The sequence below is a fragment of the Myxocyprinus asiaticus genome, chromosome 34 (genome assembly GCF_019703515.2).
Source record: "Myxocyprinus asiaticus isolate MX2 ecotype Aquarium Trade chromosome 34, UBuf_Myxa_2, whole genome shotgun sequence".
Lineage (NCBI taxonomy): Eukaryota > Metazoa > Chordata > Actinopteri > Cypriniformes > Catostomidae > Myxocyprinus > Myxocyprinus asiaticus.
In genome coordinates this window covers 36,533,910-36,558,258 of record NC_059377.1, presented here as the reverse complement: position 1 = coordinate 36,558,258, position 24,349 = coordinate 36,533,910, and the positions used below count along the sequence as shown (strand labels likewise).

The 24,349-nt window shown below is 38.8% G+C and overlaps 1 protein-coding gene across 2 annotated transcripts in view; it reads right to left on the bottom strand.

Moving 5' to 3' along the window:
• Positions 1-24,349, bottom strand: part of LOC127425603 (oxidation resistance protein 1-like) — a 71,806-nt gene that overhangs the window by 13,650 nt on the left and 33,807 nt on the right. For both annotated transcript variants that reach the window (XM_051671759.1, XM_051671760.1), the window contains exons 4-10: positions 22,182-22,267; positions 13,424-13,531; positions 12,492-12,608; positions 4,990-5,136; positions 4,538-4,722; positions 2,025-2,701; positions 702-864 (exon numbers count right to left, since the gene is read on the bottom strand). In XM_051671759.1, coding sequence (XP_051527719.1) covers positions 702-864; positions 2,025-2,701; positions 4,538-4,722; positions 4,990-5,136; positions 12,492-12,608; positions 13,424-13,531; positions 22,182-22,267 — 1,483 coding nt within the window. The remainder of the gene's footprint in view (positions 1-701; positions 865-2,024; positions 2,702-4,537; positions 4,723-4,989; positions 5,137-12,491; positions 12,609-13,423; positions 13,532-22,181; positions 22,268-24,349) is intronic.

Below are 24,349 nucleotides of genomic sequence, written 5' to 3'. Positions count from 1 at the left end.
AAAAATCTAAATATCAACTTTTGATTTGAAGAGTTTGACAATAGTCCAAAAAGACAATTTATTGAAATTCAGCTGCACTAATGGCTTGTTCAGAAATCTTCATGGTTGTGAAGTCACATGCAAAGAGGTCATAAAAACACAGGTCATAAAAGGATACAATTATATAAAACATCTAGTATATGCTTCTTTAAAATGAAACAAAATTGCTATGTGTTTTCTAGGGTGTCTGGGTGGTTGCTGGAGAATTGCTAGGTGGTCGCTTAATGGCCTAAGTCTCTTTGATATTCAAGTGGCAAGATATGCCTTGGATCACTCTTTCAATGCAAGTCTATGGATTTTTATTTTGCCCATTGTATAGCACAAAAATCATTAGTTTGTTGCTAAGAAAAATAATACCACACCCCTCCTCAATAAGCCGCCCAATTTAAGGTACTATTCATGTCTGCAGCACAAACATTGCAAATTATGTACTTAAGTTAATACTTACGGTTAGGGATTTGTTCAAATCCCTAACCCTAAGTATAAGCAAAAGCAATTGCCATGTTTGCCACTAATAAAGTAAACTCCCCTGCATTTAGCCAGTTAATAAATGTACTCCACCTTAGTCTGGAGCAGTATACCAGTAAACATGTTTCACATTTAAGCAGTAAAAGAAGGTGATATTTTAAGTGATGGGAGGCCAAACTGGAAATAGTACTAACCTCTCAGATGGAACGGCGAACCAGTACTCGTGCTTCCTGTCTCTTTGGGCGTACTGCTGCATGGAGGCACTGGCATGGGACACAAAGGTCTTCCGCATGGCCCTGCCAACTCGCAGACACAGGAACTTATGGGACTTCTGCTTGTTTTTGGGCCCCGACACAACTGGGCAAGGAAATAACTGGTTATTCACAGTTATATCAGGAGGTAAAATTTAAATATGAATCTTGCATTCTATTTAATCAAATGAGATTTAGAATACACCATTAATTTATACTAGATACAACATATGCTAAAAAGATTTGAGTGAGCTGATGTGTGAGTGCTTGAGAGTGCTTGAGAGATTAATAATGGCACAAATTAATTCTGTGGATCTACGTCCGATCAAGCAAGACTAACTGAAAATTAATCTTTTGGTTTATTTTAAGGGCAACATTCTCATTAGGGCAGCCAGACTACAGCAGTGATATAGCAGGATTATATGAAGGCTGACACTTTAATATATCTACAAGTTCTATTATATCATCAAGTATTGAATATCATTTATATTAGCATACCCCTTGAGATTGAGGGGAACGACAGAGAGCTAAAAGGTGAAATATGCTCGAATTCAATATGAAATGGCTGGTGCAACCCATTTTACTTCCAGAATGTGATGGATCTCCAAGTGAAACTGGATATTCAACAAGAAAAAGGAAAGTAGTGCAAGACTTGATTTTGTCCTTTGTAAATTATTTGGATTGTGAAAAGTGGGAGCTCCATACCAGAATATTATACAAATACTATCTGTACTTAATTTAATCTATATCTTACTTAATCTATAGCGATAGCCTAAAACAATGCCTAAATAGCTATTTGGCTATTGATAAACTTTAGAGGTCATCCGATAGTGGATTTTGCAAATATGATAAATAAGGCAGTGGAAACATTTTCATATAGTCACATTTTTCTTTGCATACCCTCACTTCAATTTTAAAAATCATAATTATCAGAGGAGACTGGAGGAATAAAAAAAAAACTACAGGCAACTATCGGCACTGATTAATCTGTAAAACCGATCTATCAGTCTACCTCTAGTAAATATTAACCACTTGCCCACAAGGCTTTGGTGACGTCAGCCAAAATGTAAAGTCATTTTAGAGGTGGAGCAAGTTATTATACTTTGATAAAAGATTATGAAGACAAACTTCTTTTTTTTTTTTTTTGGAATAAACTGCGATAATGAATTAAGTATGCACAATATGTTAAGGAACATGTATTAATAAAGAAAATAGGGTTATTCCAATATTGTGTTGACTGTAAATAGTGCGCTAACAGTCGGTTACCTTCCTCTGAACTCTGCCCCTCCTCTGCTACAACCTCATTGGCTATTGTAACCTCACTGGACATTCCTTGTTCCCCTTCCCTCATCGTATTATTGGTTGATTGCATAGTATGTTCCCCCTGGTTTTTCTGAGTCTCCTGGCCTTTCGCTGAATCCTCGGCTGCTACAGTGTACGAACAAAGTGACTCATAGTTGGCTCGTGATTTGGCTTCGTCCACAGGTTGGTCCTTTTTTGCGTTTTCCAGATCATTTCCTGACAGCACCTCATTGATTAAATCTGCAGGATTCAGGCTCTTCTTAATGCCACTACCCCTCAACCCTGTTTCCTCAGTGTCTGTATTTTGTATCACTCCTTTTACATCCTTTTTGTCAGCCGTTGAAGGTTCTTCCAAGGCTATGGCAGCCTGGTTGATGGTCTGCATTGATTCAGAAGATACCCCTGAGGATTTTATCAGCTGCAGTTCGTCGGAAGATGTCGCAACACCGTCATCACGTACTGGTGAAAGTTCAGACTCGGTAAAAATGTCTTCGGACAGTGAAGCTTCTGTGCTACGAGGGGCTGTACTGGCGCTGTCGTTGCCCATTTCGTGGATTCGGTGTGCCGCATCGGTGGTATTTAGACGTGGCGCCCTCTTGAGGTGACTTACCTCCGTCTCAGAAGGATCTAGCATCAGATCTCTGGGATGACCAAAAATATGAATAAATATATAAATGAATGTCCTTTATAAAGTGTTCTTGGTGGTTGCTAGGGCATTGCTTAGTGGTTGCTAGGGTGTTCTGGGTGGTTAGTTGCTACGGTATTGATAGGTGGTTGCTATTGCATTGCTTAGCAGTTGCTAGAGTATTCTGGGTGGTTGTCAGGTTGTTGCTATGCATTTTCAAAGGTGTTCTGGGTGGTTGCTAGAGCATTGCTTGGTGGATTCTAGGCTATTTCTTGGTGGTTGTTAGTATGTTGCTTTGCAGTGGTGTTCTGGTGGTTGCTAGGGTGTTTTGGGTGGTTGCTAGGGTATTGCTTGGTGGTTTTTAGGGCATTGTTTTACAGTGGTGTTCTGGAAAGTTGCTAGGGCATTGCTAGGTGGTTGCTAGTGCGATGCTTTGCAGTTGTTAGGGTGATCTGGGTGGTTGTCAAGGTATTGCTATGCGTATGCAAAGGTGCTCTGAGTGGTTGTTTGGGTGTTCTGGGTGGTTACTAGGGCATTGGTTGGTGGTTGCTAAGACATTCTGAGTGGTTGCTAAGGTGTTCTGGGTGGTTTCTAAAGCATTTCTTGGTGGTTGTTAATATGTTGCTTTGCAGTGGTGTTCTGGAATGTTGCTAGGGCATTGCTAGGTGGTTGCTAGTGCATTACTTTACAGTTGCTAGGGTGATCTGGGTGGTTGTCAGGGTATTGCTATGCATTTACAAAGTTATTCTGAGTGGTTACTTGGGTGTTCTGTGTGGTTACTAGGGCATTGCTTGGTGGTTTCTAGGGCATTTCTTTGTGGTTGTTGGATGTTGCTTTGCAGTTACTAGGGTGTTTTGATTGGCTGTCGGGGTGTTGCTATGCATTTGCAAAGGTGTTCTAAGTGGTTGCTTGGGTGTTCTGGGTGGATGCAAGGGTGTTTTGTGTGGTTGCTAGAGCATTGCTAGGTAGCTGTTAGTGCATTGCAGTGGTTGCCTGTTGCTGCTATGTGGTTGCTAGGGTGTTCAGTGTGGTTGCCAGGGCATTTCTATGTGTTTGTTAAGGTGTTCTGAGTGGTTGCTAAGGTGTTCTGGGTGGTTGCTAGGGCATTGCTTGGTGGTTTCTAGGGCATTTCTTGGTGGTTGTTAGTATGTTGCTTTGCTGTGGTGTTCTGGTGGTTGCTAGGTCATTGCTAGGTGGTTGTTAGTGCGTTGCTTTGCAGTGGTGTTCTGGGTGGTTGCTAGGGTGTTTTGGGTGGTTGCTAAGGCATTGCTAGGTGGTTGTTAGTACGTTGCTTTAGAGTGATGTACTGGATAGTTGCTAGGGGATTGCTAGGTGGTTGATAGTGCGTTGCAGATATTAGGATGATCTGGATGGTTGACTGGTGATGCTATAAGGTTGCTAGGGTGCTCTAAGTGGTTGCCAGAACATTGCTATGTGGTTGCTAGGGTTTTCTCGGTTGTTGCCAGAGCATTGCTATATGTTTGTTAAGGTCTTCTGAGTGGTTGCTAGGGCATTGCTATTGTGGTTGTTAGTACATTGCTTTGCATTTGGATCTTGGTGCTTGCCTGCAGTGTATGTGATTGCTAGGGTGTTCTGGTCGGTTCCCAAGGCATTGCTATATGTTTGTTAAGGTGTTTTAATTGTTAGCATGTTCTGGGTGGTCGCTTGGTGGTTATTTAGTGGCCCAAGTCAAAAGAGCTAAGTCTAAGTCTGGTTATTTAGAAAATGATTAGCACACCAATCCTCAATAAGCCACAAGATTTGAGGTATAATTCATGTCTATAGCACAAATGAAAAACCCCTAACCACAAGTATCAGTAGTAGTGATGCTAAAGACCATGAAGCAACTTACGGTGGCACGAGCTCTCTGACCCTGATGTCGGTGATCTCCCTGCATAGGGCTGCAGACTGCACATCCTCTAGGGGGCACATGATCCCGTACTCCTCACATCCTCTCTCCTGCACCAATTGGTCCGACTTATGAGGGTCAAACATGATGTTGTTTGGGGTGACCAGCAGTATACCACTAACTATTCCCTTAAAGAACAGAGGATGAAGACAAAAATCAGTGAGCAAGGGAAACATTATGAAACAGAAAAGTTGACCAAAGACTTTTGGTCTGGTACACATTACAGAACTGCAATTTCAGCCAGATCTTGTCATTTTTTAATGTGTAATATGCATTAGATAGTCAGTAAACAAAATGAAGTATAAGGACGGAATGAAGAGTGATTGATAGAAAAATAGAAGAGAATGTAAATCACATCACTATTCCCAAGTGAAATCTCTTTTCGTTGAACTCACCTTGCCATCCGTAATGTATTTGCAGTTCATTTTAAGAAACTTTTCCGTAAGCACTTCTTCCTCCTCGGAGGTGGACGATACCACTCGGGCTGGTCGGGGGGCCCCGTGACCCATGCTGGGTTGTCTTCGATGGACATCTTCTGAATCCTGATGGGATGAAGTTGGAGTGAGAAAGAGCTCGATTAACGGTAGCCCTCGCCACATCACACTGAATGAGGCCCAACCCAGAGTTCATGATAAACACTTCAACACCCACACATACACACACAAACACAGTCAGCATAACAAGGAGGCTTGAAAATAACAGCCAATTAAAGCATATAGTAGAGATCCCTAGAGGGCTCTTTAGTGTAAGAAAGCTGACAGCCGGAAACCCAGGAGACCAAGGCAGGATTCCTAGCATGATGCTGCACGGGCTGAGTTACTGTCAGCATTTTTGTGTTCTATGTGAGAGAGCTCATTATAGGACAAGAAAAAGGAAAGTCACTGCTTGCTGCAAGCTGGTGCTGACACAGCAATACACATCCAGTGATTTGAAAAGGTTAATTCCAGTTTTACAAAATTTGTCATCTTTCAGTGTAGACTGCAGCAATACTAAGCCAAAAAATGTTCTTAAATTGCTTAACTAAAGTCAAACTGTAAAAGGCCAAACACATTGTAAACTCCCTCAGTCAGGTTTAGATCAGGTTCAAGCACAAAACAAATCAAATCAAAAAACAAAACACGAACCAAAAGTAAAAAAAAAACCCAACGAAACCCTTGTCATAAACCCAAACGAAAAAAAAAAAACTTGACATTTTTCCATAAACCAACAGGAAATAAACCCCCAAACAAAAAAACAAACAAATACAAAACAAAAAAATTGTAATTGTAAAAAGCTGAACACATGGTCAACTCCTCACTCAGTGAACAGGTTAAGGAAAATTCACGGTATATTTCAACATTCAGTTTACACAAAGAGCTCTTTGAAACAAGTTATACACTGCTACCTCTCCTGACAAACAACAACGGGGGCTCTATTTTCGTGACCATGCTAGGCACAACTGAGCGTGGGTGGGAGTGTTTGTACTGTCTGTGGGTGTATGCATGCAAACTGTGGGCGTACTGTATTTTAATGAAGTGACGCATAGTGCTTGAGAATCACGTCTATCTCGGCGCAAAGTCTAAAATCTATTTCTGCATTTGCAGATTTGGGATTCCACCAGCAGATGATGGATTAATAATAATACTAATAATCTGTTTATTTATATAGGGCCTTTTCAAGGCTTAAAGACGCTGTACAGAAATTAAACATAAAGCATTAAACAAAGAAACATATAACAAATATACATTACAAAACCACTAACAATGGAAGAGAATCAAAGGATAATTTCAAGCAGGTGAGACACTGGCGAGCAGGACAAGAGCCATCAGTCCCAGAGAGGCTGATAATGAACATAATCAAATACGGTCCGGAGCAGCACAGGCGACAAACAGAGTAGGGGATGCATTGCATACAGCCCATTTACACTACCAAATTCTTATGAATGGGCTGTCTTAATTTATATTGAAGTTGCTTGGCATGAAATGGAATATAATAGGACACAAATGGTGAAATAACTGAAAAAGAACCTCAGAATTAAACTGAACTTGACCCAGCCAATTAGCACTTTGCACGTGCGGTTTCGCCAACCAGCTTGCACCTAGACTTAGCACATACTTTGATAAAAATATCAAAACTTCATGTCCACTGACTTTGCGCATATGACATATCGCATGCTGCACTTAAGGCATAGTGCTCTTAAAACAGGATCAGTTACTTACTGGAGTTGTTTTTTATCGGACAGATGATGAAAACAGCAAATCATATATTTCATATACTGTAAGTGGCCTATAATAGTTGCATGCATGATCTGGGGATAATCATGCTTGTATGTAACACAACGCATGTTCAATACAATGAGTGACCAGTGGCTGTCAAGCTCCAAAAAGTACAAAAAAGCACCATAAAAGTTCAATTTGTGCACTATATTTAGAGTCTCCTGAAGCTATGAAATAGTGCTCTCACGTCTTGTTAATGCATGCACATATTCAAACCTGGCGCAGTCATGAGACATGTAAGAACCGATGATGTTGGATGTCACTATTTTCAAACCTGTTGTGACGCATTTCAAAAAAGATTTGAGAGCTTCGGTGGAAGGGAAGATTGATCACCGTCACTTCAAAATTCTATTAAATATCTCCTTTTAAGAATGAATGTTACATTTATATAGCGCTTTTCGTGACACTATACTCAAAGCACTTTACACAGTTTACATTTTGTGAACTAGTTTGTTATAGGCGCATGTGAATACATGTAGCAAAACTAGTGAATTCACGCTGTGCTTGCATGCACGGTACATTTTTCCCAATGCATGAATATTACATGTGAAAGAGTATGTAAATGTATGGTTTCTATGTGTGACTGCACCACACTCACATAGATTAATAAGTACTCTAAAATGCTAAGCCAGAAATGGGTTACATGAATATTGCATACATATGTACATGAATGTTTGTGTGACTGTGCATGTTTTATGACAGTATAGTAACATATATTACTCAAGGCTATGAATAGGTACAGGAACGTGTGTGTGTGCATTATTATGTGTGACATACATGTTTACACCTGAAAACATTTGAAAGTACTACTAGTGTGTGCATTTGTACATTTGCATGCTCTGCCCATTGATGACTCATAAGGAAATGTAACCGTGTACCTCTAAATTTCTGGCACAGACAGCAGGGCTGTTAAATCCATGACCATATGGAGCTGGAACCACACATGGACACACTCACTACTCCAACAGAGGTGACACAAACCATTTGGAGACCAATTGAAAATCACAATCCAAGACACAAATAAGGCACTCACAAGACATAAGTACAGAAGAGGAACTACTGTTAGATTTCAAAGGGATCTTCCTTCTTATTTGTCATATAAAATAACCAGCTAGAGATGAACACACAGCCAAAATAAATGCAATTTGACTGAATTCACCAGCTATTGGAATCATGGGCTTCACAGTGCAAAAACAGCCATTAAAAAAAGGATGACTGGGAAGCCACCCCCTTGTGGGAATTCGTATAGAAACAAAAATAAGAATAAGTAAGAATAAGGTTAGTTTTGTGGCATAAAGCCACCTGAATGCCTTTACATACATTCTTAACAGACACTTTAACAAACAGCCTTTCTTAAAAGTGCATTTATTAAGCTTGTAATCATTACTACAGGAGGCCTTTTGTGTACATTTGTGAAGTGTTCATTTCTCAGTTGTTAGTGTTGAGGCATGAATTCAAGGTTCTTATCTAGAACCCTGGACTGTTAATTTTGCTGCATGAAACCACGCTCATTTTTCAAAGAGCTAATAGTAATATAGCATGCAGTGAAATCATCTTACTTTTGATCAAGTAAAGGGATTGCTGAGATGATAACATTGACTATGCATTAAACCTATACAATTCTTCACTTTACATTTTTATTTAGATTTAGAAAAGTTCACATTCATTTAAGAGTGCATCTGGCACGTATTCAGACGGCCTTGTATAACTATGACTTTGGCCGAGTTCTCAATGGCATACTACCAAAGTGCTCTTCCTATTTCTGCCATAAGGCAGTAGTAGTAAGTGTAGTATGCATAGTATGCCATTGAGAACTCGGCCATTGTCTGTTTTATGGGGTTAACACCTGCGGAAAATACTAAATAAAATAAAACGAAAAGCAAAACAAAACAAAACAAAACAAAGCACAGCAAAAGTAAAGCAAAGCAAAAAACAAAACAAAACAAAAAGCTAAACAAAGTGAAGCAAAAGCAAAACCAAAGCAAAACCAAAGCAAAGCAAAACAAAGCAAAAACAAAGCAAAGCAAAAAACAAAATAAAATAACAAAACAAAAGCAAAGCAAAGCAAAAACCAAACCAAACCAAAAAATAATACTAGAAAATATTCATGCATTTATGTTGATTTCAAAGCCAGCCCTATGTGTGACCAAGAGTTACACTTCCTCTTGTTCCCCCCTTTCCAATGTTTCCATTTGTTCCACAGTCTAAAGAAAATGTCATTTAGCAGTGAGAGTGTGGCCTTCACTTACCAGGAAATTCTGATACATGACCAACAAGTGTGACCCCTCTATTAATACATATCGTCATGTCTGGCCTACATTCAGTGTGTGCACATGTACTGTATGCTTTGAGAGAGATTGATAATCAGGTGCCCGTAGAAAAGCAAAACCACATCTATGCAGCTCATTCATAGTACAAACATTTATTATTTCTATCAATTCATGAATATTTGCACATTCAGTAGAGGTTGCATTCCAATATGCTTATAATTAAACACAATTCAAAAAGACAATGAGTTGTGTATATAAAACTGAAGTAGAACAGATGTCTTTTATTTCATTTTTTATTGTAAACATATTCATGGCTGTTTTGTAGTCTAGGAAATTACCTGAAAAATTTAAAAGCAAACATAATTTTGCCATGATGTTCGGAGCAATTAAAAAGGATTTCAGATGATCTCAGAAATGTAATAAAGTCTGACACATGTTCATGAGGAGACTTGAGGACAAGCCAAAAGTATCACAGACTTTTTCTTCTTTCTGTGCAACTCGTACAGTTGATCATTATGGAGCACAGAACCAAGACCTGGGGCGCACCTCACATCCATTTATAGGTGTAAATTAGCATTTATTCATTACAAACAGCCATGTCTACAAAAAAGTAAAGGAATAATATGCAACTCTCAGTTTGGACACTAATTTGGATCTCCGGCTGAATTTGATTGGACCGATTCAGTTCAGCGACTACAAATTAAAAAGCTGGCCAAAGTAAAAGAATTAAATCCATGTAAAAGTGCAAACTGTGGAAAGTGTTCCTCCAAGGCACTGGTATTTCACTTAGATGGTCTATTGCATAAAATCATGATCCAGCCGTTTCACTTATTAATTTGCTGGTTTCAAGTTAAATAAGATGTGACTTCATATTATACTCAATGGACCTTAATATTTTTTTACATATTACACTGAATATTGCATTTTCCTTTCCTTGTTCCAAATGATGTGGTTGCTAAAAATATTTTTTGGGGGATTACAGTGCTTTAAAATGGAACAATGTTGAAAAACAGTGTTTGCTATAATATAATTTACCATAGTTCATATACACCATCTACCATATACAGTAGTGGCCAAAAATATTGGCACCATAGTAAAAATGAGCAAAGAAGGCTGTGAAAAAAAATCTGCATTGTATATCCTTTTGATCTTTCATTCAAAAAATTTACAGAAATCTAATCTTTAATTGAAGTAAAGCAATTGAAACAGGGGAAACATCTCATTATTAAATAAACATTTTTCTCCAAAATGCATTTGCCATAATTATTGGCACCCTTTTATTCAATACTTTTTGCAGCCTCCCTTTGCCAAGATAACAGTTCTGAGTCTTTTCTTATAATGCCTAATGAGGTTGGAGAACACCTGGCAAGGGATCTGAGACCATTCCTCCATACATAATCTCTACAGATGGTTTTCTATGGTGTTCAGGTCAGGGGACTGGGATGGCCATGGCAGAACCTTGATTTTATTGTCAGTGAACCATTTTTGTGTTGATTTTGTTGTTTGTTTTGGATCATTGTCCTGCTGGAAGATCCAACCAGGGCCCATTGTAAGCTTTCTGGCAGAGGCAGTGTCATGAAGGCTACTTCTGAAAATTTTCTCGTCTGCCACCAGAGGTCTCTCTCACCTGAGTACTAACAATTGGACTACAAATCCCAGAACCCACATACCTGGTCTGATTGCTCATACACCTGTTCCCCATTTCAAGGACTACTTAAGCGCTGAACAAACTAGAATCAATGTGAAGTCTTGTTTTGCCATGGCTACATTACTGAGCGTTTCTTTACTGTCGATTGCCTGCCTTCTGACCCTGGTTTGTCTATCTGGATATTGTTGTTACCTGTCTGCTGCCTGACCTGACCTGACCATTTGCCTGTTACTGACAACATTTACCATTGCTGTTATCCATCTGCTGCCTGCCCTGACCATTTGCCTGTTACTGACAATGTTTACCATTGCTGTTATCTGTCTGCCTTGACCATCTGCCTGTTACTGACCACAATTATTGCCCTGTCTTCATTACTGTTGTTGTTCCTGGTATTTCGACCCACGCCTGTTTGTACTCTGATTATTCTGCTGTTTAATAAACTGCACATGGATCTTAATCCCAGTTCTTCTGAGTCCTTGTTACAGGCAGCCAGATTTTAATTTTGTTTTATCTGTTGGTATTTGATAGTCCATGATGCCATGTATCCGAACCAGATGTCCAGGACCTCTGGCAGATAAACAGCCCCACAACATTAAAGATCCAGCACCACATTTAACCGTGGGCACTGGGTACTTCATCTCTGTGTGCGCCAAACCCATCTCTGGTGTTTGCTGCCAAAAAGCTCTTTTTTTTTTTTTTTTTTTTTTCATCTGACCATAGAACCTTGTCGCATTTGAAGTTCCAGTAATGTCTGGCAAACTGAAGATGCTTGAGTTTGTTGTTGGATGAGAGCAGAGGCTTTTTTTTCTTGAAACCCTCCCAAACAACTTGTGATGACGTAGGTGATGTCTGATATTTTTGACTTTCTGACCCCAAGACCCAACTAATTTCTGCAATTCTCCAGCTGTGTTCCTTGGAGATTCTTTGGCCACTTGAACCATCCTCCTCAATGTGCGTGGAGACAATATAGACACACGTCCTTTTCGAGGCCGATTCGTAAGATTTCCAGTTGATTGGAACTTATTAATTATTGCGCTGATGGTGGAAATGGGCATTTTCAGTGCTTTGGCTATTTTCTTATAGCCACTTCCCATTTTGTGAAGCTCAGCAACCTTTTGCTGCACATCAGAACTATATTCTTTAGTGTAACCCACTGTGATTGATGATTAAGGGAATTTGGCCTGTGTGTTACCTCATATTTATACCCCTGTGAAACAGAAAGTCATGGCAGAACAATTTCATGTTCCTAGTCACCCAGGTGTACTAAAAAATATAAAATATGAATGGGAATATACTTCAGATATGTTTTATTCGTAAGAATTTTTAGGGGTGCCAATAATTGTGACCAACCTGTTTTGGAGAAAAATATTTATTTAATAACGAGATATTTCCCCTCTTGAAATTTTTCTACTTCAATTAAAGTTAGATTTTTGTACATTATTTTTAATGAAAGATCAAAAGGATAAACAATGCAGTTTTTTCTTCACAGTCTTCTTTGCTCATATTTACCATGGGTGCTAATATTTTTGGCCACTACTGTATACCATAACCCCAAAATGTGCAATGTGACAAATGAATAGTCCTTGGCATCTAAATTCCACATTTTAATCACATGCTTGTACGTTCTACAAAAAATTAATGTTTTCCACTTCATAAGTGTAAGCCTGTCTCCTCCCTGTAGGATCCCCATTAAACTTGTGAATGAAGATCGTCATTGCACTTACTGTGGTGGCCTTCTCCAGATCAGCCTCAGAGGAGGTGGGCGAGAGGGGGCTGATGGGACTGAGAGAGGGGGAGCTGTCCGCACTGGAGGTGTATCCCGGGTCAGGGACATAAAGCACCTATAGGGCAACACACACAGAATGTATAATATGTTGTACATACTTAAAGGGATAGTTCACCCAAAAAATGTATTTCTCTCAAGTGTTTTAGAAGAATATTTCAGCACTGTAGGTCCATACAATGCAAGTGAATGGTGACCAGACCTCCAAAAAATGAGATAAAGTCAACATAAAAGTAATCCACCAGACTCCAGTGGTTTAATCCATGTCTTCTGAAGAGATCCAGTTGGTTTTCAGTTAGAACAGACCAATATATAACTCCTTTCTCACTGTACATCTTGGTTTTGCAGTCTCTAGTACGATCATGATTTCAAACTCGACCACACTTCCTAGTGCTTGACGCATGTGCAGAGCACTAGATGGCACTATAGGAAGTGTAACTGAGCTTGAAATCATGATCGCCAAGGAGACATCTGTCAGGATGTACAATAAAAAAGGAGTTATATTTTGATCTGTTCTCACCACAAACTGACTGGATCACTTCAGAAGACATGCATCGAACCACTGAACTCTTATGGATTACTTTTATGCTGCCTTAATGTGCTCTTTGGAGCTTTAAAATTTTGGTCACCATTCACTTACATTGTATGGACCTACAAAGCTAAGATATTTCTAAAAAATCATTGTTTGTGTTCAGCAGAAGAAAGAAAGACATACACATCTGGGATGGCATGAGGGTGAGTAAACGATGAGAGAATTTTCATTTTTTGGTGAACTATTCCTTTAACATTATATGCTGAGTACAAATAAATGAATTTTAAATTAATGAATGAGTGTTTGAGACACTTACTGTGCTAAAAATTAAAAGGCTTTACCTTTCCGGGGACCACCGCTCGTGAGAAGAGTTTGTTGAGTTGTACAAGCTCATTAGGGGTGGTGTCAAACTTCAATGCAATGCTGTTGAGTGTGTCTCGTGACTCCACCTAGAGATGAGACACACAAAAACAAACTTTAGATGTTCTGGACATTTCATTGGTTTAAAAACAAAATCTTATTCTTGGGCCAAAATGTTATCAGCGGGCCCACCTCCAGTGGGGGTGTGGGGGGTGGTCAGGCCGGTTCTAGGCATTAAGATGCCTTAGGCTAATTTTATGTTGGAGGCCCCCTGGGTGGTCGAAATGTTTTTAGTATTAAAAATCAGTGCACCCCTGTCTAATAAGAGTTGCCTATAGCAGCAAGCCAATCGGAATGGATTTTCTGCCAGCTTTTGCCATTTTTGTTGTAATATACATCTTGCTTGCTGTCAATGGTCTGTGGATATTCCATGCTGTCTGAGACTGAGACTTACCTTTAGCATTGATCAAATTTAAATATCCTTGAAACTTCTTTGTCTAAATTGTTTAGTGTTTTACTTTCATTACTATTAATATTAATGTTAAGATTATTTATAGCCATTTCTAAAGCTGCAACACACAAACGAATTTGCATTTTCTTATTCCCTACTTTGTAATAAACACTAATATAATAAATATAACCATTTTAATAAATGTTTTTATTAACATTAATTTTATTGGTGTAAGACCACTGAAAACCCCTTATCTGTCAACCACAAATAAAGTATGAATAGCCTATTAGGAACACATTACTGTTCTCTAAGAAACATGCTGAATTCAGTGTTTCTCAATCAAAGCTCACCATCTTTAAGCTCATTCTCTGTAAGTCAAGCATCTAGATACAGTACTCACTTGATCAACTCTCATTTTCTGCTGCTCTTGTTTTTGTGTCAGCACATAAAAATGATGTTTGCGGCCTTTGCGTGCAGCGCAGAGGTATTCATGGTTGCGTGCTGTCTCCGTGTTTATATCCGCGTCTCCCGCTGAACGCGTGTATTTGCGCTCCACAGTATGGAATATGGAAAGGTCCTGTGGACCCCCCTCAAGCCCGGGCCCGGGACAAAAGGTCCAGTTGTCCCCCCTTATCGGCGGCCCTGTGTGTATCAAAACCCACAGCCTGGTCTCATGAAATTTATGTGAGCATTGCAATGTTTTTGCAAAACTGAAATTACGTGCTTCATAACACGTTTGGCTGCACTTTGAGTGAAATGTCCAGCAGGGGGCGCCAAAACCGAGCAAAATGAGGCTGTAATCAGACGAGGTTTTAAAGGTGAGTTTTAGATGGAGGTTTTAATAAAACATACCTATCTAAACTAAAACTTTACTCTAAACTTAACCAATAGTGTCCGATAAGAGAAATGAGAGTTTTACAAAACAGACATCCTTACCCTTAAGTTCCAACACCTAACCTTAACCGATAGTATTTTAAAATGCAGAAGCGAAATGAAAAACACATTTTCGGAAGCAACCACGTCAAATCATGTCGCTTCTATGTTTCTGTCATGTCACGTGTCAGCTTGAGTTCATGTCTGGTTTTGAACTGCGGTTAAAACGTTAAAATGTATAATTTTTCAAATCCAGAGTGACGGATAACGAATCACGCAACCTCTGCTCAAAACCTAGAGATGCTTTTATAAATCTCACCAGGTTTGGGACACAACCATTATGTTTAAATGCAGAAAAGCACATAAGGAGAATGAAAGCGTTTAAGCCAATGTCTTTCAAACTGTATTCATTTTGTTAAGTCCACATCATGGTTTGACTGTGGCTGTAGCCGGAGCACGAACCATGATTTAACCTACAATATCTGCCCTTCAATTCCAAAGGGAGATTATTGTTTGCTTTGCAAATAGCATTCAATAGCACTCTAATCTCCAAATGTCAGGTTGAATACACAAAAACAGCACACAGGGATGTATTGAGCCGGCCGCATGATGACCACCAAGCTTTAAAAAATATATCACACCCAATGAGAGCAAATTAACATTTAAGTTCACACTACGTACACCTTTTATAGACAATATAAGCATCATAAGCATCATAAAACACATTTTTAGAAATTATTTGATTAAACATTATCAAGCTTCTGCAGCAACAGAAATATCTTAGTTGGAAGTAATTATAACTTTCAAATTATTAAAAAGCAGCCTAATCTCGTGCAAAAAAGTATGGCATTATTCTGGTCGGACAAACGTAATAACTAATTGGCTTTTGCAACTACTATTGTAAAAACAATGTAAAAAAAAAAAATTATATTCACTCCTTATCTAGAGATACGCATTAAAACAATGTACATTCAGAAGAGTGTTTACTTCAATGGCGAGAGTGAGGAAATCATCTAATGGTGGCTAGTTTTAGTTACGAAATGTGACATGTACATTTTGATAAATCCCCAGGTGGCAGGATCGCAGATCACCGGATCACTCTGTCACCGGATCCAAATCATTGACTCTCATTGGGTATCGCTTACAGCCCAACAGCCCAACATAAATAATTGAGGGCCATCTCACTGCCTGCATTCAATTTATCCTTCAGAGGGACACTTTATTGAGAACTGGTGTCAACCAATCAGTTAGACACACACACACACACACACACACACACACAAATATATGTATATACATTATACATTCATACGTATAGATACACTACATAAAACCGAAGCAAATGACAACACAAGATCGAAAACATGTATGACTCATAATATGTATAAATTAAAACATCACATGCCAATAAGAAAGTCCAGAATATTTTTTTCAGTTTGGATCTGATAAACTAGCCATGTGTATTTCTTAAAGTTTTCCATCATATCTGCTCTCCTACATACACAAACACACATGCAATCCCTAGTTCCAATATCTGCTGACAAATAAAATAACTAATTTGAAGGACATGGATTCCAATCAGAGCTTTGGGAATAAAATAAGACCCTCTAAGAGCATTTATTGATTAAGTGTCAATCTCTGTTGTCACAAGGCCACAAATCACTATGATTTGTTGGTGTGGATATTAAGGTGTGCAATTACAGAGGGAAAGTGTACGGTTTCACAGCACTGACAATAGGAAAGAGAAAGGGGGACTTGGTAACAAAAAAACAACAGTACCAGCTATCAAACAACCTTATGGAAACTCTGCTATATGCTTTCAAACCAGTTACATACCAGAGAAACATTTTCGGTAACTAGGGAATATAGAAATTTTGTCCCGAAAATTATAGCTGATAATTAGTGGTGTTAGCCAAGGCAGGTGTACCTATTATTATTTTGGCATGTAACTCTGCCCGCAAGCACCACTCTCATTTAGAAGATGTTGTGACTGATAACTTATTTGATGTCCCATATAAAAATCCATACTGTTCACATTAAAGCATAGATTCAGATTTATACCAGTGAAATCAGTAGGGCTGTGATGATACAATCAAATATCGATATATCGCGATACTTTTTCTCACGATATTGTGTTGATACTTACATCCGTGTATCGTGATATATCATGATATTTTCAGAGATGCTTCTATGAGGCACAAAAGAGACTGAAACTGATCCTGCAGGATTCACGGTTTCTCTCACGGACATGCTGGACCTCTCTCACGCTGGACCCCTCTCACTGGTAAACATTTTTTACTTAATCTTAATTTGTACGATCCCAATGTCAATTCTTAAAATGCCAAGATCATGCTTCACACTGGGAAAAATAGGTTAACTATGTAACACCCCAAAGACCTGATTTTATTTTCACAAGTCAATGATTATGATGTAAAGAAAAGATCACCTGTATATAGTTCTTTTTTTCCCGCCTTTATTTTGTTCTTTCCTATTATATGTGCATATTTTTGATAAGTACTATTTTGAGATGTACAGTAAATATGAATATATGGTATATATACATACACTGAAATACTGGACATCAGATGGAAATGTCTGTTTGATGCAGAATGTCATTAAAAAAAATTTCTTTCTATCTGCAATCCCTACAATCATATGTACGTAAATACTTCCCATATGCTACAAAAAAAAATGTCTTTGATATCCTTTCTGTTCTCTACAGTCAGTTATTTATCAAAAACAACTAAAGAAATATTTAATCCTAATTACACATAGCATGAATGCTGTAAATAAGCCATTCGACCAAACAAACAGTACTGTCAAAGTCCCTGCCACAGGTCTTAAAGAGACAGTACCGTTTTAGCACTTGTTCAACATATCTAAGTAAATACTTGTAAATAGTACAAATTAGGCATGTAAACAACAAACATGTAACAATATACTGTATATATGCAATATAATATATGCAATTTCAATACATCATATTTATTGATTAATACATGGGCTATATTGTAATTTTTTTATTGAATTTATTGATTTATTCAATTACAAATGTATTTAAATTAAAAGCAAAATCTAATAATGATATTGTGATGTATCATGATATATATCGAATCGTGACGTGTATCGCAATATGTATCATATCGTGAGGCAGCTGGATATACCCAGCCATAGATCACCATAGATAATCAGGCATTAATATTTTTTAATGTACAGTAGAAAAGATCAATAAAGGTTTGATACTTTTGAAACCTGCCATAGAAAAGAGTTAAACTGGAATAAAAGCCCAGATAGTTTTGGATTCCAATATCAGCCAAATCAGATATTTTCTATAATAAATAATAAAATTATAATTTATATTATTGGCAGTTAATGTCTATTCCAGTACAAGGAGAACATTTTCAAATGTTCAAGATCTGATCACAATTTTTAATGCTTTGGTTGCTGGAATACTAAAACATCTCCGTAATTTTGATATTGATACTGATCTCAATTCTATTTGTTTCATATGGGTATATTTCAGTTATACTGTCCCTTTTGGTTACATATGAAAGAAATGATCTTCCAGCTAATGTTGTTAATTATATAGGGGAACTTTTTACTAGGTATATTACAAAAATATTAATTTGACTTATTATATTTTTTATCCTTTTGGTCACATTTGAGCTTTTTAAAAATGAACAAATCAGTGTATTCAATCAATAAATATGATGATACACTATATTGCCAAAAGTATTCGCTCATCTGCCTTTAGACGCATATGAACTTAAGTGACATCCCATTCTTAATCCATAGGGTTTAATATGACGTCGGCCCACCCTTTGCAGCTATAACAGCTTCAACTCTTCTGGGAAGGCTTTCCACAAGGTTTAGGAGTGTGTTTATGGGAATTTTTGACCATTCTTCCAGAAGCGCATTTGTGAGGTCAGACACTGATGTTGGACGAGAAGGCCTGGCTCGCAGTCTTTGATCTAATTCATCCCAAAGGTGCTCTATCGGGTTGAGGTCAGGACTCTGTGCATGCCAGTCAAGTTCTTCCACACCAAACTCGCTCATCCATGTCTTTATGGACCTTGCTTTGTGCACTGGTGCACAGTCATGTTGGAACAGGAAGGGGCCATCCCCAAACTGTTCCCACAAAGTTGGGAGCATGGAATTGTCCAAAATCTCTTGGTATGCTGAAGCATTCAGAGTTCCTTTCACTGGAACTAAGGGGCCAAGCCCAGCTCCTGAAAAACAACCCCACACCATAATCCCCCCTCCACCAAACTTCACAGTTGGCACAATGCAGTCAGATAAGTACCATTCTCCTGGCAACCGCCAAACCCAGACTTGTCCATCAGATTGCTAGATGGAGAAGCGTGATTCGTCACTCCAGAGAACGCGTCTCCACTGCTCTAGAGTCCAGTGGCGGCGTGCTTTACACCACTGCATCCGACGCTTTGCATTGCACTTGGTCATGTATGGCTTGGATGCAGCTGCTCGGCCATGGAAACCCATTCCACGAAGCTCTCTACACACTGTTCTTGTGCTAATCTGAAGGCCACATGAACTTTGGAGGTCTGTAGCGATTGACTCTGCAGAAAGTTGGCGACCTCTGCGCACTATGCGCCTCAGCATCCGCTGACCCCGCTCTGTCATTTTACGTGGCTGTCATTCCCAATCGCTTCCACTTTGTTATAATACCACTGACAGTTGACTGTGGAATATTTAGTAGCGAGGAAATTTCATGACTGGACTTGTTGCACAGGTGGCATCCTATCACAGTACCACGCTGGAATTCACTGAGCTCCTGAGAGCGGCCCATTCTTTCACGAATGTTTGTAGAAGCAGTCTGCATGCCTAGGTGCTTCATTTTATACACCTGTGGCCATGGAAGTGATTGGAAAACCTGAATTCAATTATTTGGATGGGTGAGCGAATACTTTTGGCAATATAGTGTATATTGCATATATAATTTTTTGTTACATGTCTGTTGTTTAATTACATAATTTGTACTATTTACAAGTATTTACATAAATTTAGGTATTTATAGGAAAGAGCGTCTGGAACGGCTTTATCTCATCATGTGTGATTAGAATTAAATGTTTCTTTTTTTATTGTTTTTGATCAACTACTGACTGTGAACAACAGAAAGGGTATTAGAAGAGACATTATTCAATGACAAATGGGTCACGTGAATCTAGTCTTTGGACACAACTTTTACTCTCAACAAGCAGTGAAAGGATCTCGCTGCTGAATGCTCCATCATTATACCACACAATTTCAGGTGAGTGAAATTTAAACATTTAAGAGCCAGTTGCCAAATATATAAATTTTAGTCTCATAGCGTGAAATTTTGTTGCATATACAAGTGATTTCCTCTCATTGTTGCAGAGGGTTGCGCATGAGTAAAAAGTCAATCTTAGGATTTAAGAATCGATATCGAGATCATTCAAATGAAGATCACAATACATCAGAAAATCTGTATTTTTTACCCACCCCTACCTGTAACATGGTAAATTTACAATCTACTTATGAATACTGTTAGTATCATAGCTATTATAACAGCATATTATTACAAAGAAGGTCTTTGTCTATTCTGGACTTTGTTTTTACATTTATGCCAAAGTAGGCTCATTTCTGTGGCACTAGCATTACTAAACGGAATTGAAACGGGAAAAATAGTGATTTCGAGAATTAATGTTTTTAAACAGGTTTCCCAAACAATCCCCTGTCTTTCATTGGTAGGACAAAGGTTCTGGTTCAGCTATAAAGGTCAACATGATCAGACGGGAAGTCGGCATGTTGTTTACGAGAGTTCCGGTACCCTAGGATTGGCCACATTATGCCGACTCACGGACAAGCAGCATCTCCTATCAGACATTTTTGCATTGGCTCCAGCGTGTTTACCTTCCCCTGTTGCGCGAAATGCTTTGCATCAACAGTGTGAGAGACCTGGGTTTAGAACCTGCGTTGAAACCAGGAAGTAATCGCGTTCGCATAATCAGTGACAAGTGCGATTTGGAAGTTTAATTTTTCCCTCTACCATTACATTTTTACTCCACTGATGGTTAGGTTTAGGGGTTTGGGGGTAAAGTTTATAAAATATGCATTCCTCTTCACTGTATTACAGCCTGTACAGCTGAAAACAACTCGCTACACAACTTGATTTCAGACCTCCTATGTGGACATTTCACCTGGAAAACGGAGCTCACATGTGCCCATAAGCCTAAAAACACTTAGCGCTTTGGCCACTGGGGGCAGTGTTTCACATTTTGGTAAGCACAGACCGATTTTAGCCAAAGAAAAGTCAACCTGCTGTTTCCGAGTTCACTGTGAGATCAGTCTGTAAGATTCAGCTAGACTGAATCACAAGTCAGTTGCCACCTCGTCCCTCCTCCATCTCTCTCCTGCTCCCAGCATCTCCGGCAATGCCACTGTTACCATGGAGAAAGTCTCCACCTGATTTGAGGTCATCTCAAGAGCACATGGAAAAGCACTGCAAGAGGATCTCTACTGTAGTTCCCTCTCTCTCAAATTGATTAAGATGTTAAATGCGAAACAAAGGGAAATTTTGAGATTAGACCTTAAGCGTTCAAACTATACCCTGCAGGAGAGCCATTGTATTATTCATGCTGCATATCCTCGTTTTAAAATATCTCACTTCATTGCTGTCTAAAGCCAGCATGTAAACTACCATGAAAAACAGCAATTAAAGTCATTCTAGCATGACTACATCACAGTATGCACACACTGTGTTCAAATCAGAAAATGAATCATACTACACACATATTCAAATTTCCAGCCCAAACACAATTACATACATGCGCTTGTGTTTACACACATTCATCATTAATCAATGTATTTTGCCAACTGATATTGTATGAGAACATCTGCATATTTTCATGTAAAAAAAAAAACTGCAGGTAAAATACCACGAAATACAGTAATTAAAGGGATAATTCATGACTTCCTTTTTTCCATGGAACACAAAAAGAGATGTTAGGGAGATTGACAGCCTTAGTCAGCATTCACTTTCATTGCATCTTTTATCTTTAGAGTGAAAGTGAATGGTGACTCAGGCTGTCAGTCCCTCACATTCTGCCAAACATCTCTTCCATGGAAGAAAGAATGTCATACATGTGTAGAACGACATAAGGTGATAAAATGGCAAATATATATTTGGATAAACTATGCCTAATCAAACTATGTGCACAAATCAGCCAAATTATTAATACCGGGGACACACACACACACACACACACACACACACACACACACACTCAAATTTCCATTCCAGTCATAATTACATACATGTGGTTCGTGTTTACACATATTCATCCTTAGTCAAGCACACACACAAACAGACACACACACCAGTGCATTATGTAAACAGAGCCACCTGGACAAGACAGACAAAATATCGTTCTCACCACATACTCCATGGTGCCTTTGGGCCTTTGGAAGGATATCCGGCGCACATCTTTCCTCTCCAACACGCTCTTTTTCTGCCCGGTGTCTGAAAGTAAACGAGGGAGAGAGTGTGTTATGCTAGTCATGGTCCTCCTCTCTCTTTGCATCTCCTCTGCGCTCCACACAGTCTGTTGTCCCCCCCACCCCTTGCGTTTGTCTGTTAGCACCAGCCGCGGAGCGAGAGAGCAAGAGAGGGAGAGAGAGTGAAGCTGCAGCCTGTTCGGCTTGTTAGTCGGCCTGCCAGCACACTGGGGAGTGGCTCTTTGCTCTTGCTACCGCGGTCACTTCCACACAGGTCACTGTGTGCTTACCAGCTCAGTCAGCTGGGACATCAGAATTGGCTTGTGTGTCTAAGTGCCCACAGCAATTAAAAAATGCCATGAAACCATTTAGTGAATGGTTATAAATGTCATTTTTATGCATAAATGTCTCTTTTAGCATGCATTGTATGTGGGGATCAGAGTACTGTGACCACTGATACTGCATATGAAGATGTAAGTTAGGGTTGAAAAAAAAAATAATGTATACCTTCGTGTTGTTTCAAATCCATATGATTTTCTGTCTTCTGTGAAATATAAAAGATGTTAGGCAGCCTCAGTCACCATTCATTTTCAATGCATTTTTTTGTCCATATACAATGCAAGTGAATGGTGACTGAGGCCGTCATGCACAATATACTTTTGTGTTCCACCAAAGGAAGGGGATTTTATAAAAACATCAGTTAAAGATGACAGAATTTTCATTTTTGGGTGAACTATCCCTTCAAGTTCTTAACTACTTGGGCACATATTAGCAGGTTGCTGACCTGTAATGGAGTGCTGAGTTCTTATTCTGAAAGATCACAATGAAAATGTATCTTTAGATAGCTCATTGTTATTCTTCTAGTTAGTTTAAAGGCGTCATGACATACTCTCTTTTTTTCTAATTTTATTATTGTCCCCGAGGTCCACTGATAATGTTGGTAAAGATTTTTTGTACCAAAACAGTCATAATTTAGTAATATATGATCATTTTCCACCCTGTCTCTGGCCCTGTCTGAAATGTTCGGTTTTGGCCTCAGTGCCTCCTTAAAACTTCAACGTAAATGGCCACTGTTATGATTGGCTAACATTGTGTGGCCCCTCAAATACAGCCATATTTGAAACTCAGTCGAGTAGAAGAACATGAACAAGCTTTTCAAGCAAACATTATAAATCTATTTATTTTTTATTTTTAGATTTTACAGGTTGCAACACATTTCACCCAAGCACAGCAGCACCGTAACCTATTAAACAGTCATGACATTTGAAATATTCATGAATGAAACTTTCTACGTCCGGTTTTACAATGGGGTCCAACAGTGTTTTTAACTGCCCTATCCTTCAATAACAGTTCCTTTGCAAAGCTTGAATCATATTATGACTGGTTCACAAGCAATCTACACTGATATGAGCTGAAAAAATTTTACATAGTCCAAAGCACGATGAACAAGACGCACACACATACAATATTATCCTGCACTGAGGCGCACATTGCTGGAAACGCATAACAAATGCTCAAAGACGTCCATCTAGTGCATGTTTACATACACCAACAATTAAAAATAGTGCAGATGGGCGAAAGAACACATCCAGGAAGTGTTTGTGCTCAAAACAGCAAGAGGAAGCGTAGCTGATGAATGGGGTCTAATTTCAGATGTAACTTGACTCCACGTCTTTTTAAAGTGGCACAATATACATGACAATGGTCAAAGACGTCTGTCTAGTGCATGTTTATATACAAAAATTATTCAAAATAGTCCAGATGGGTCCCTTTTGGTGTTCAGGACTATTTAGTTAGTAGTTAGTAGGCCACAGTGGGCCTGTTTTTTCTGCTCTTTCTGTCTGTCTGTACGAACAGCCAGTGGGCGAGGCCAAGGGTGCGATGATGTAAAGTAGTCATTGATGTTGTTGCTGTAGAGGCGGTCATGCATTAATGGGCCCCCTAGTGATGTAGGGATGTCACAGAAGTAGAGAACAAGGCGTTTTTGCAGCTTGATTTCAAAAAATGCTTTTATTGCATTGGGAATTAAGTTTTGAGTTCTGAACTTTACAGTATGTTTTTACAGTAGAATTACCTCTTATATGTCAAAATATCAAGGAAAATTTGA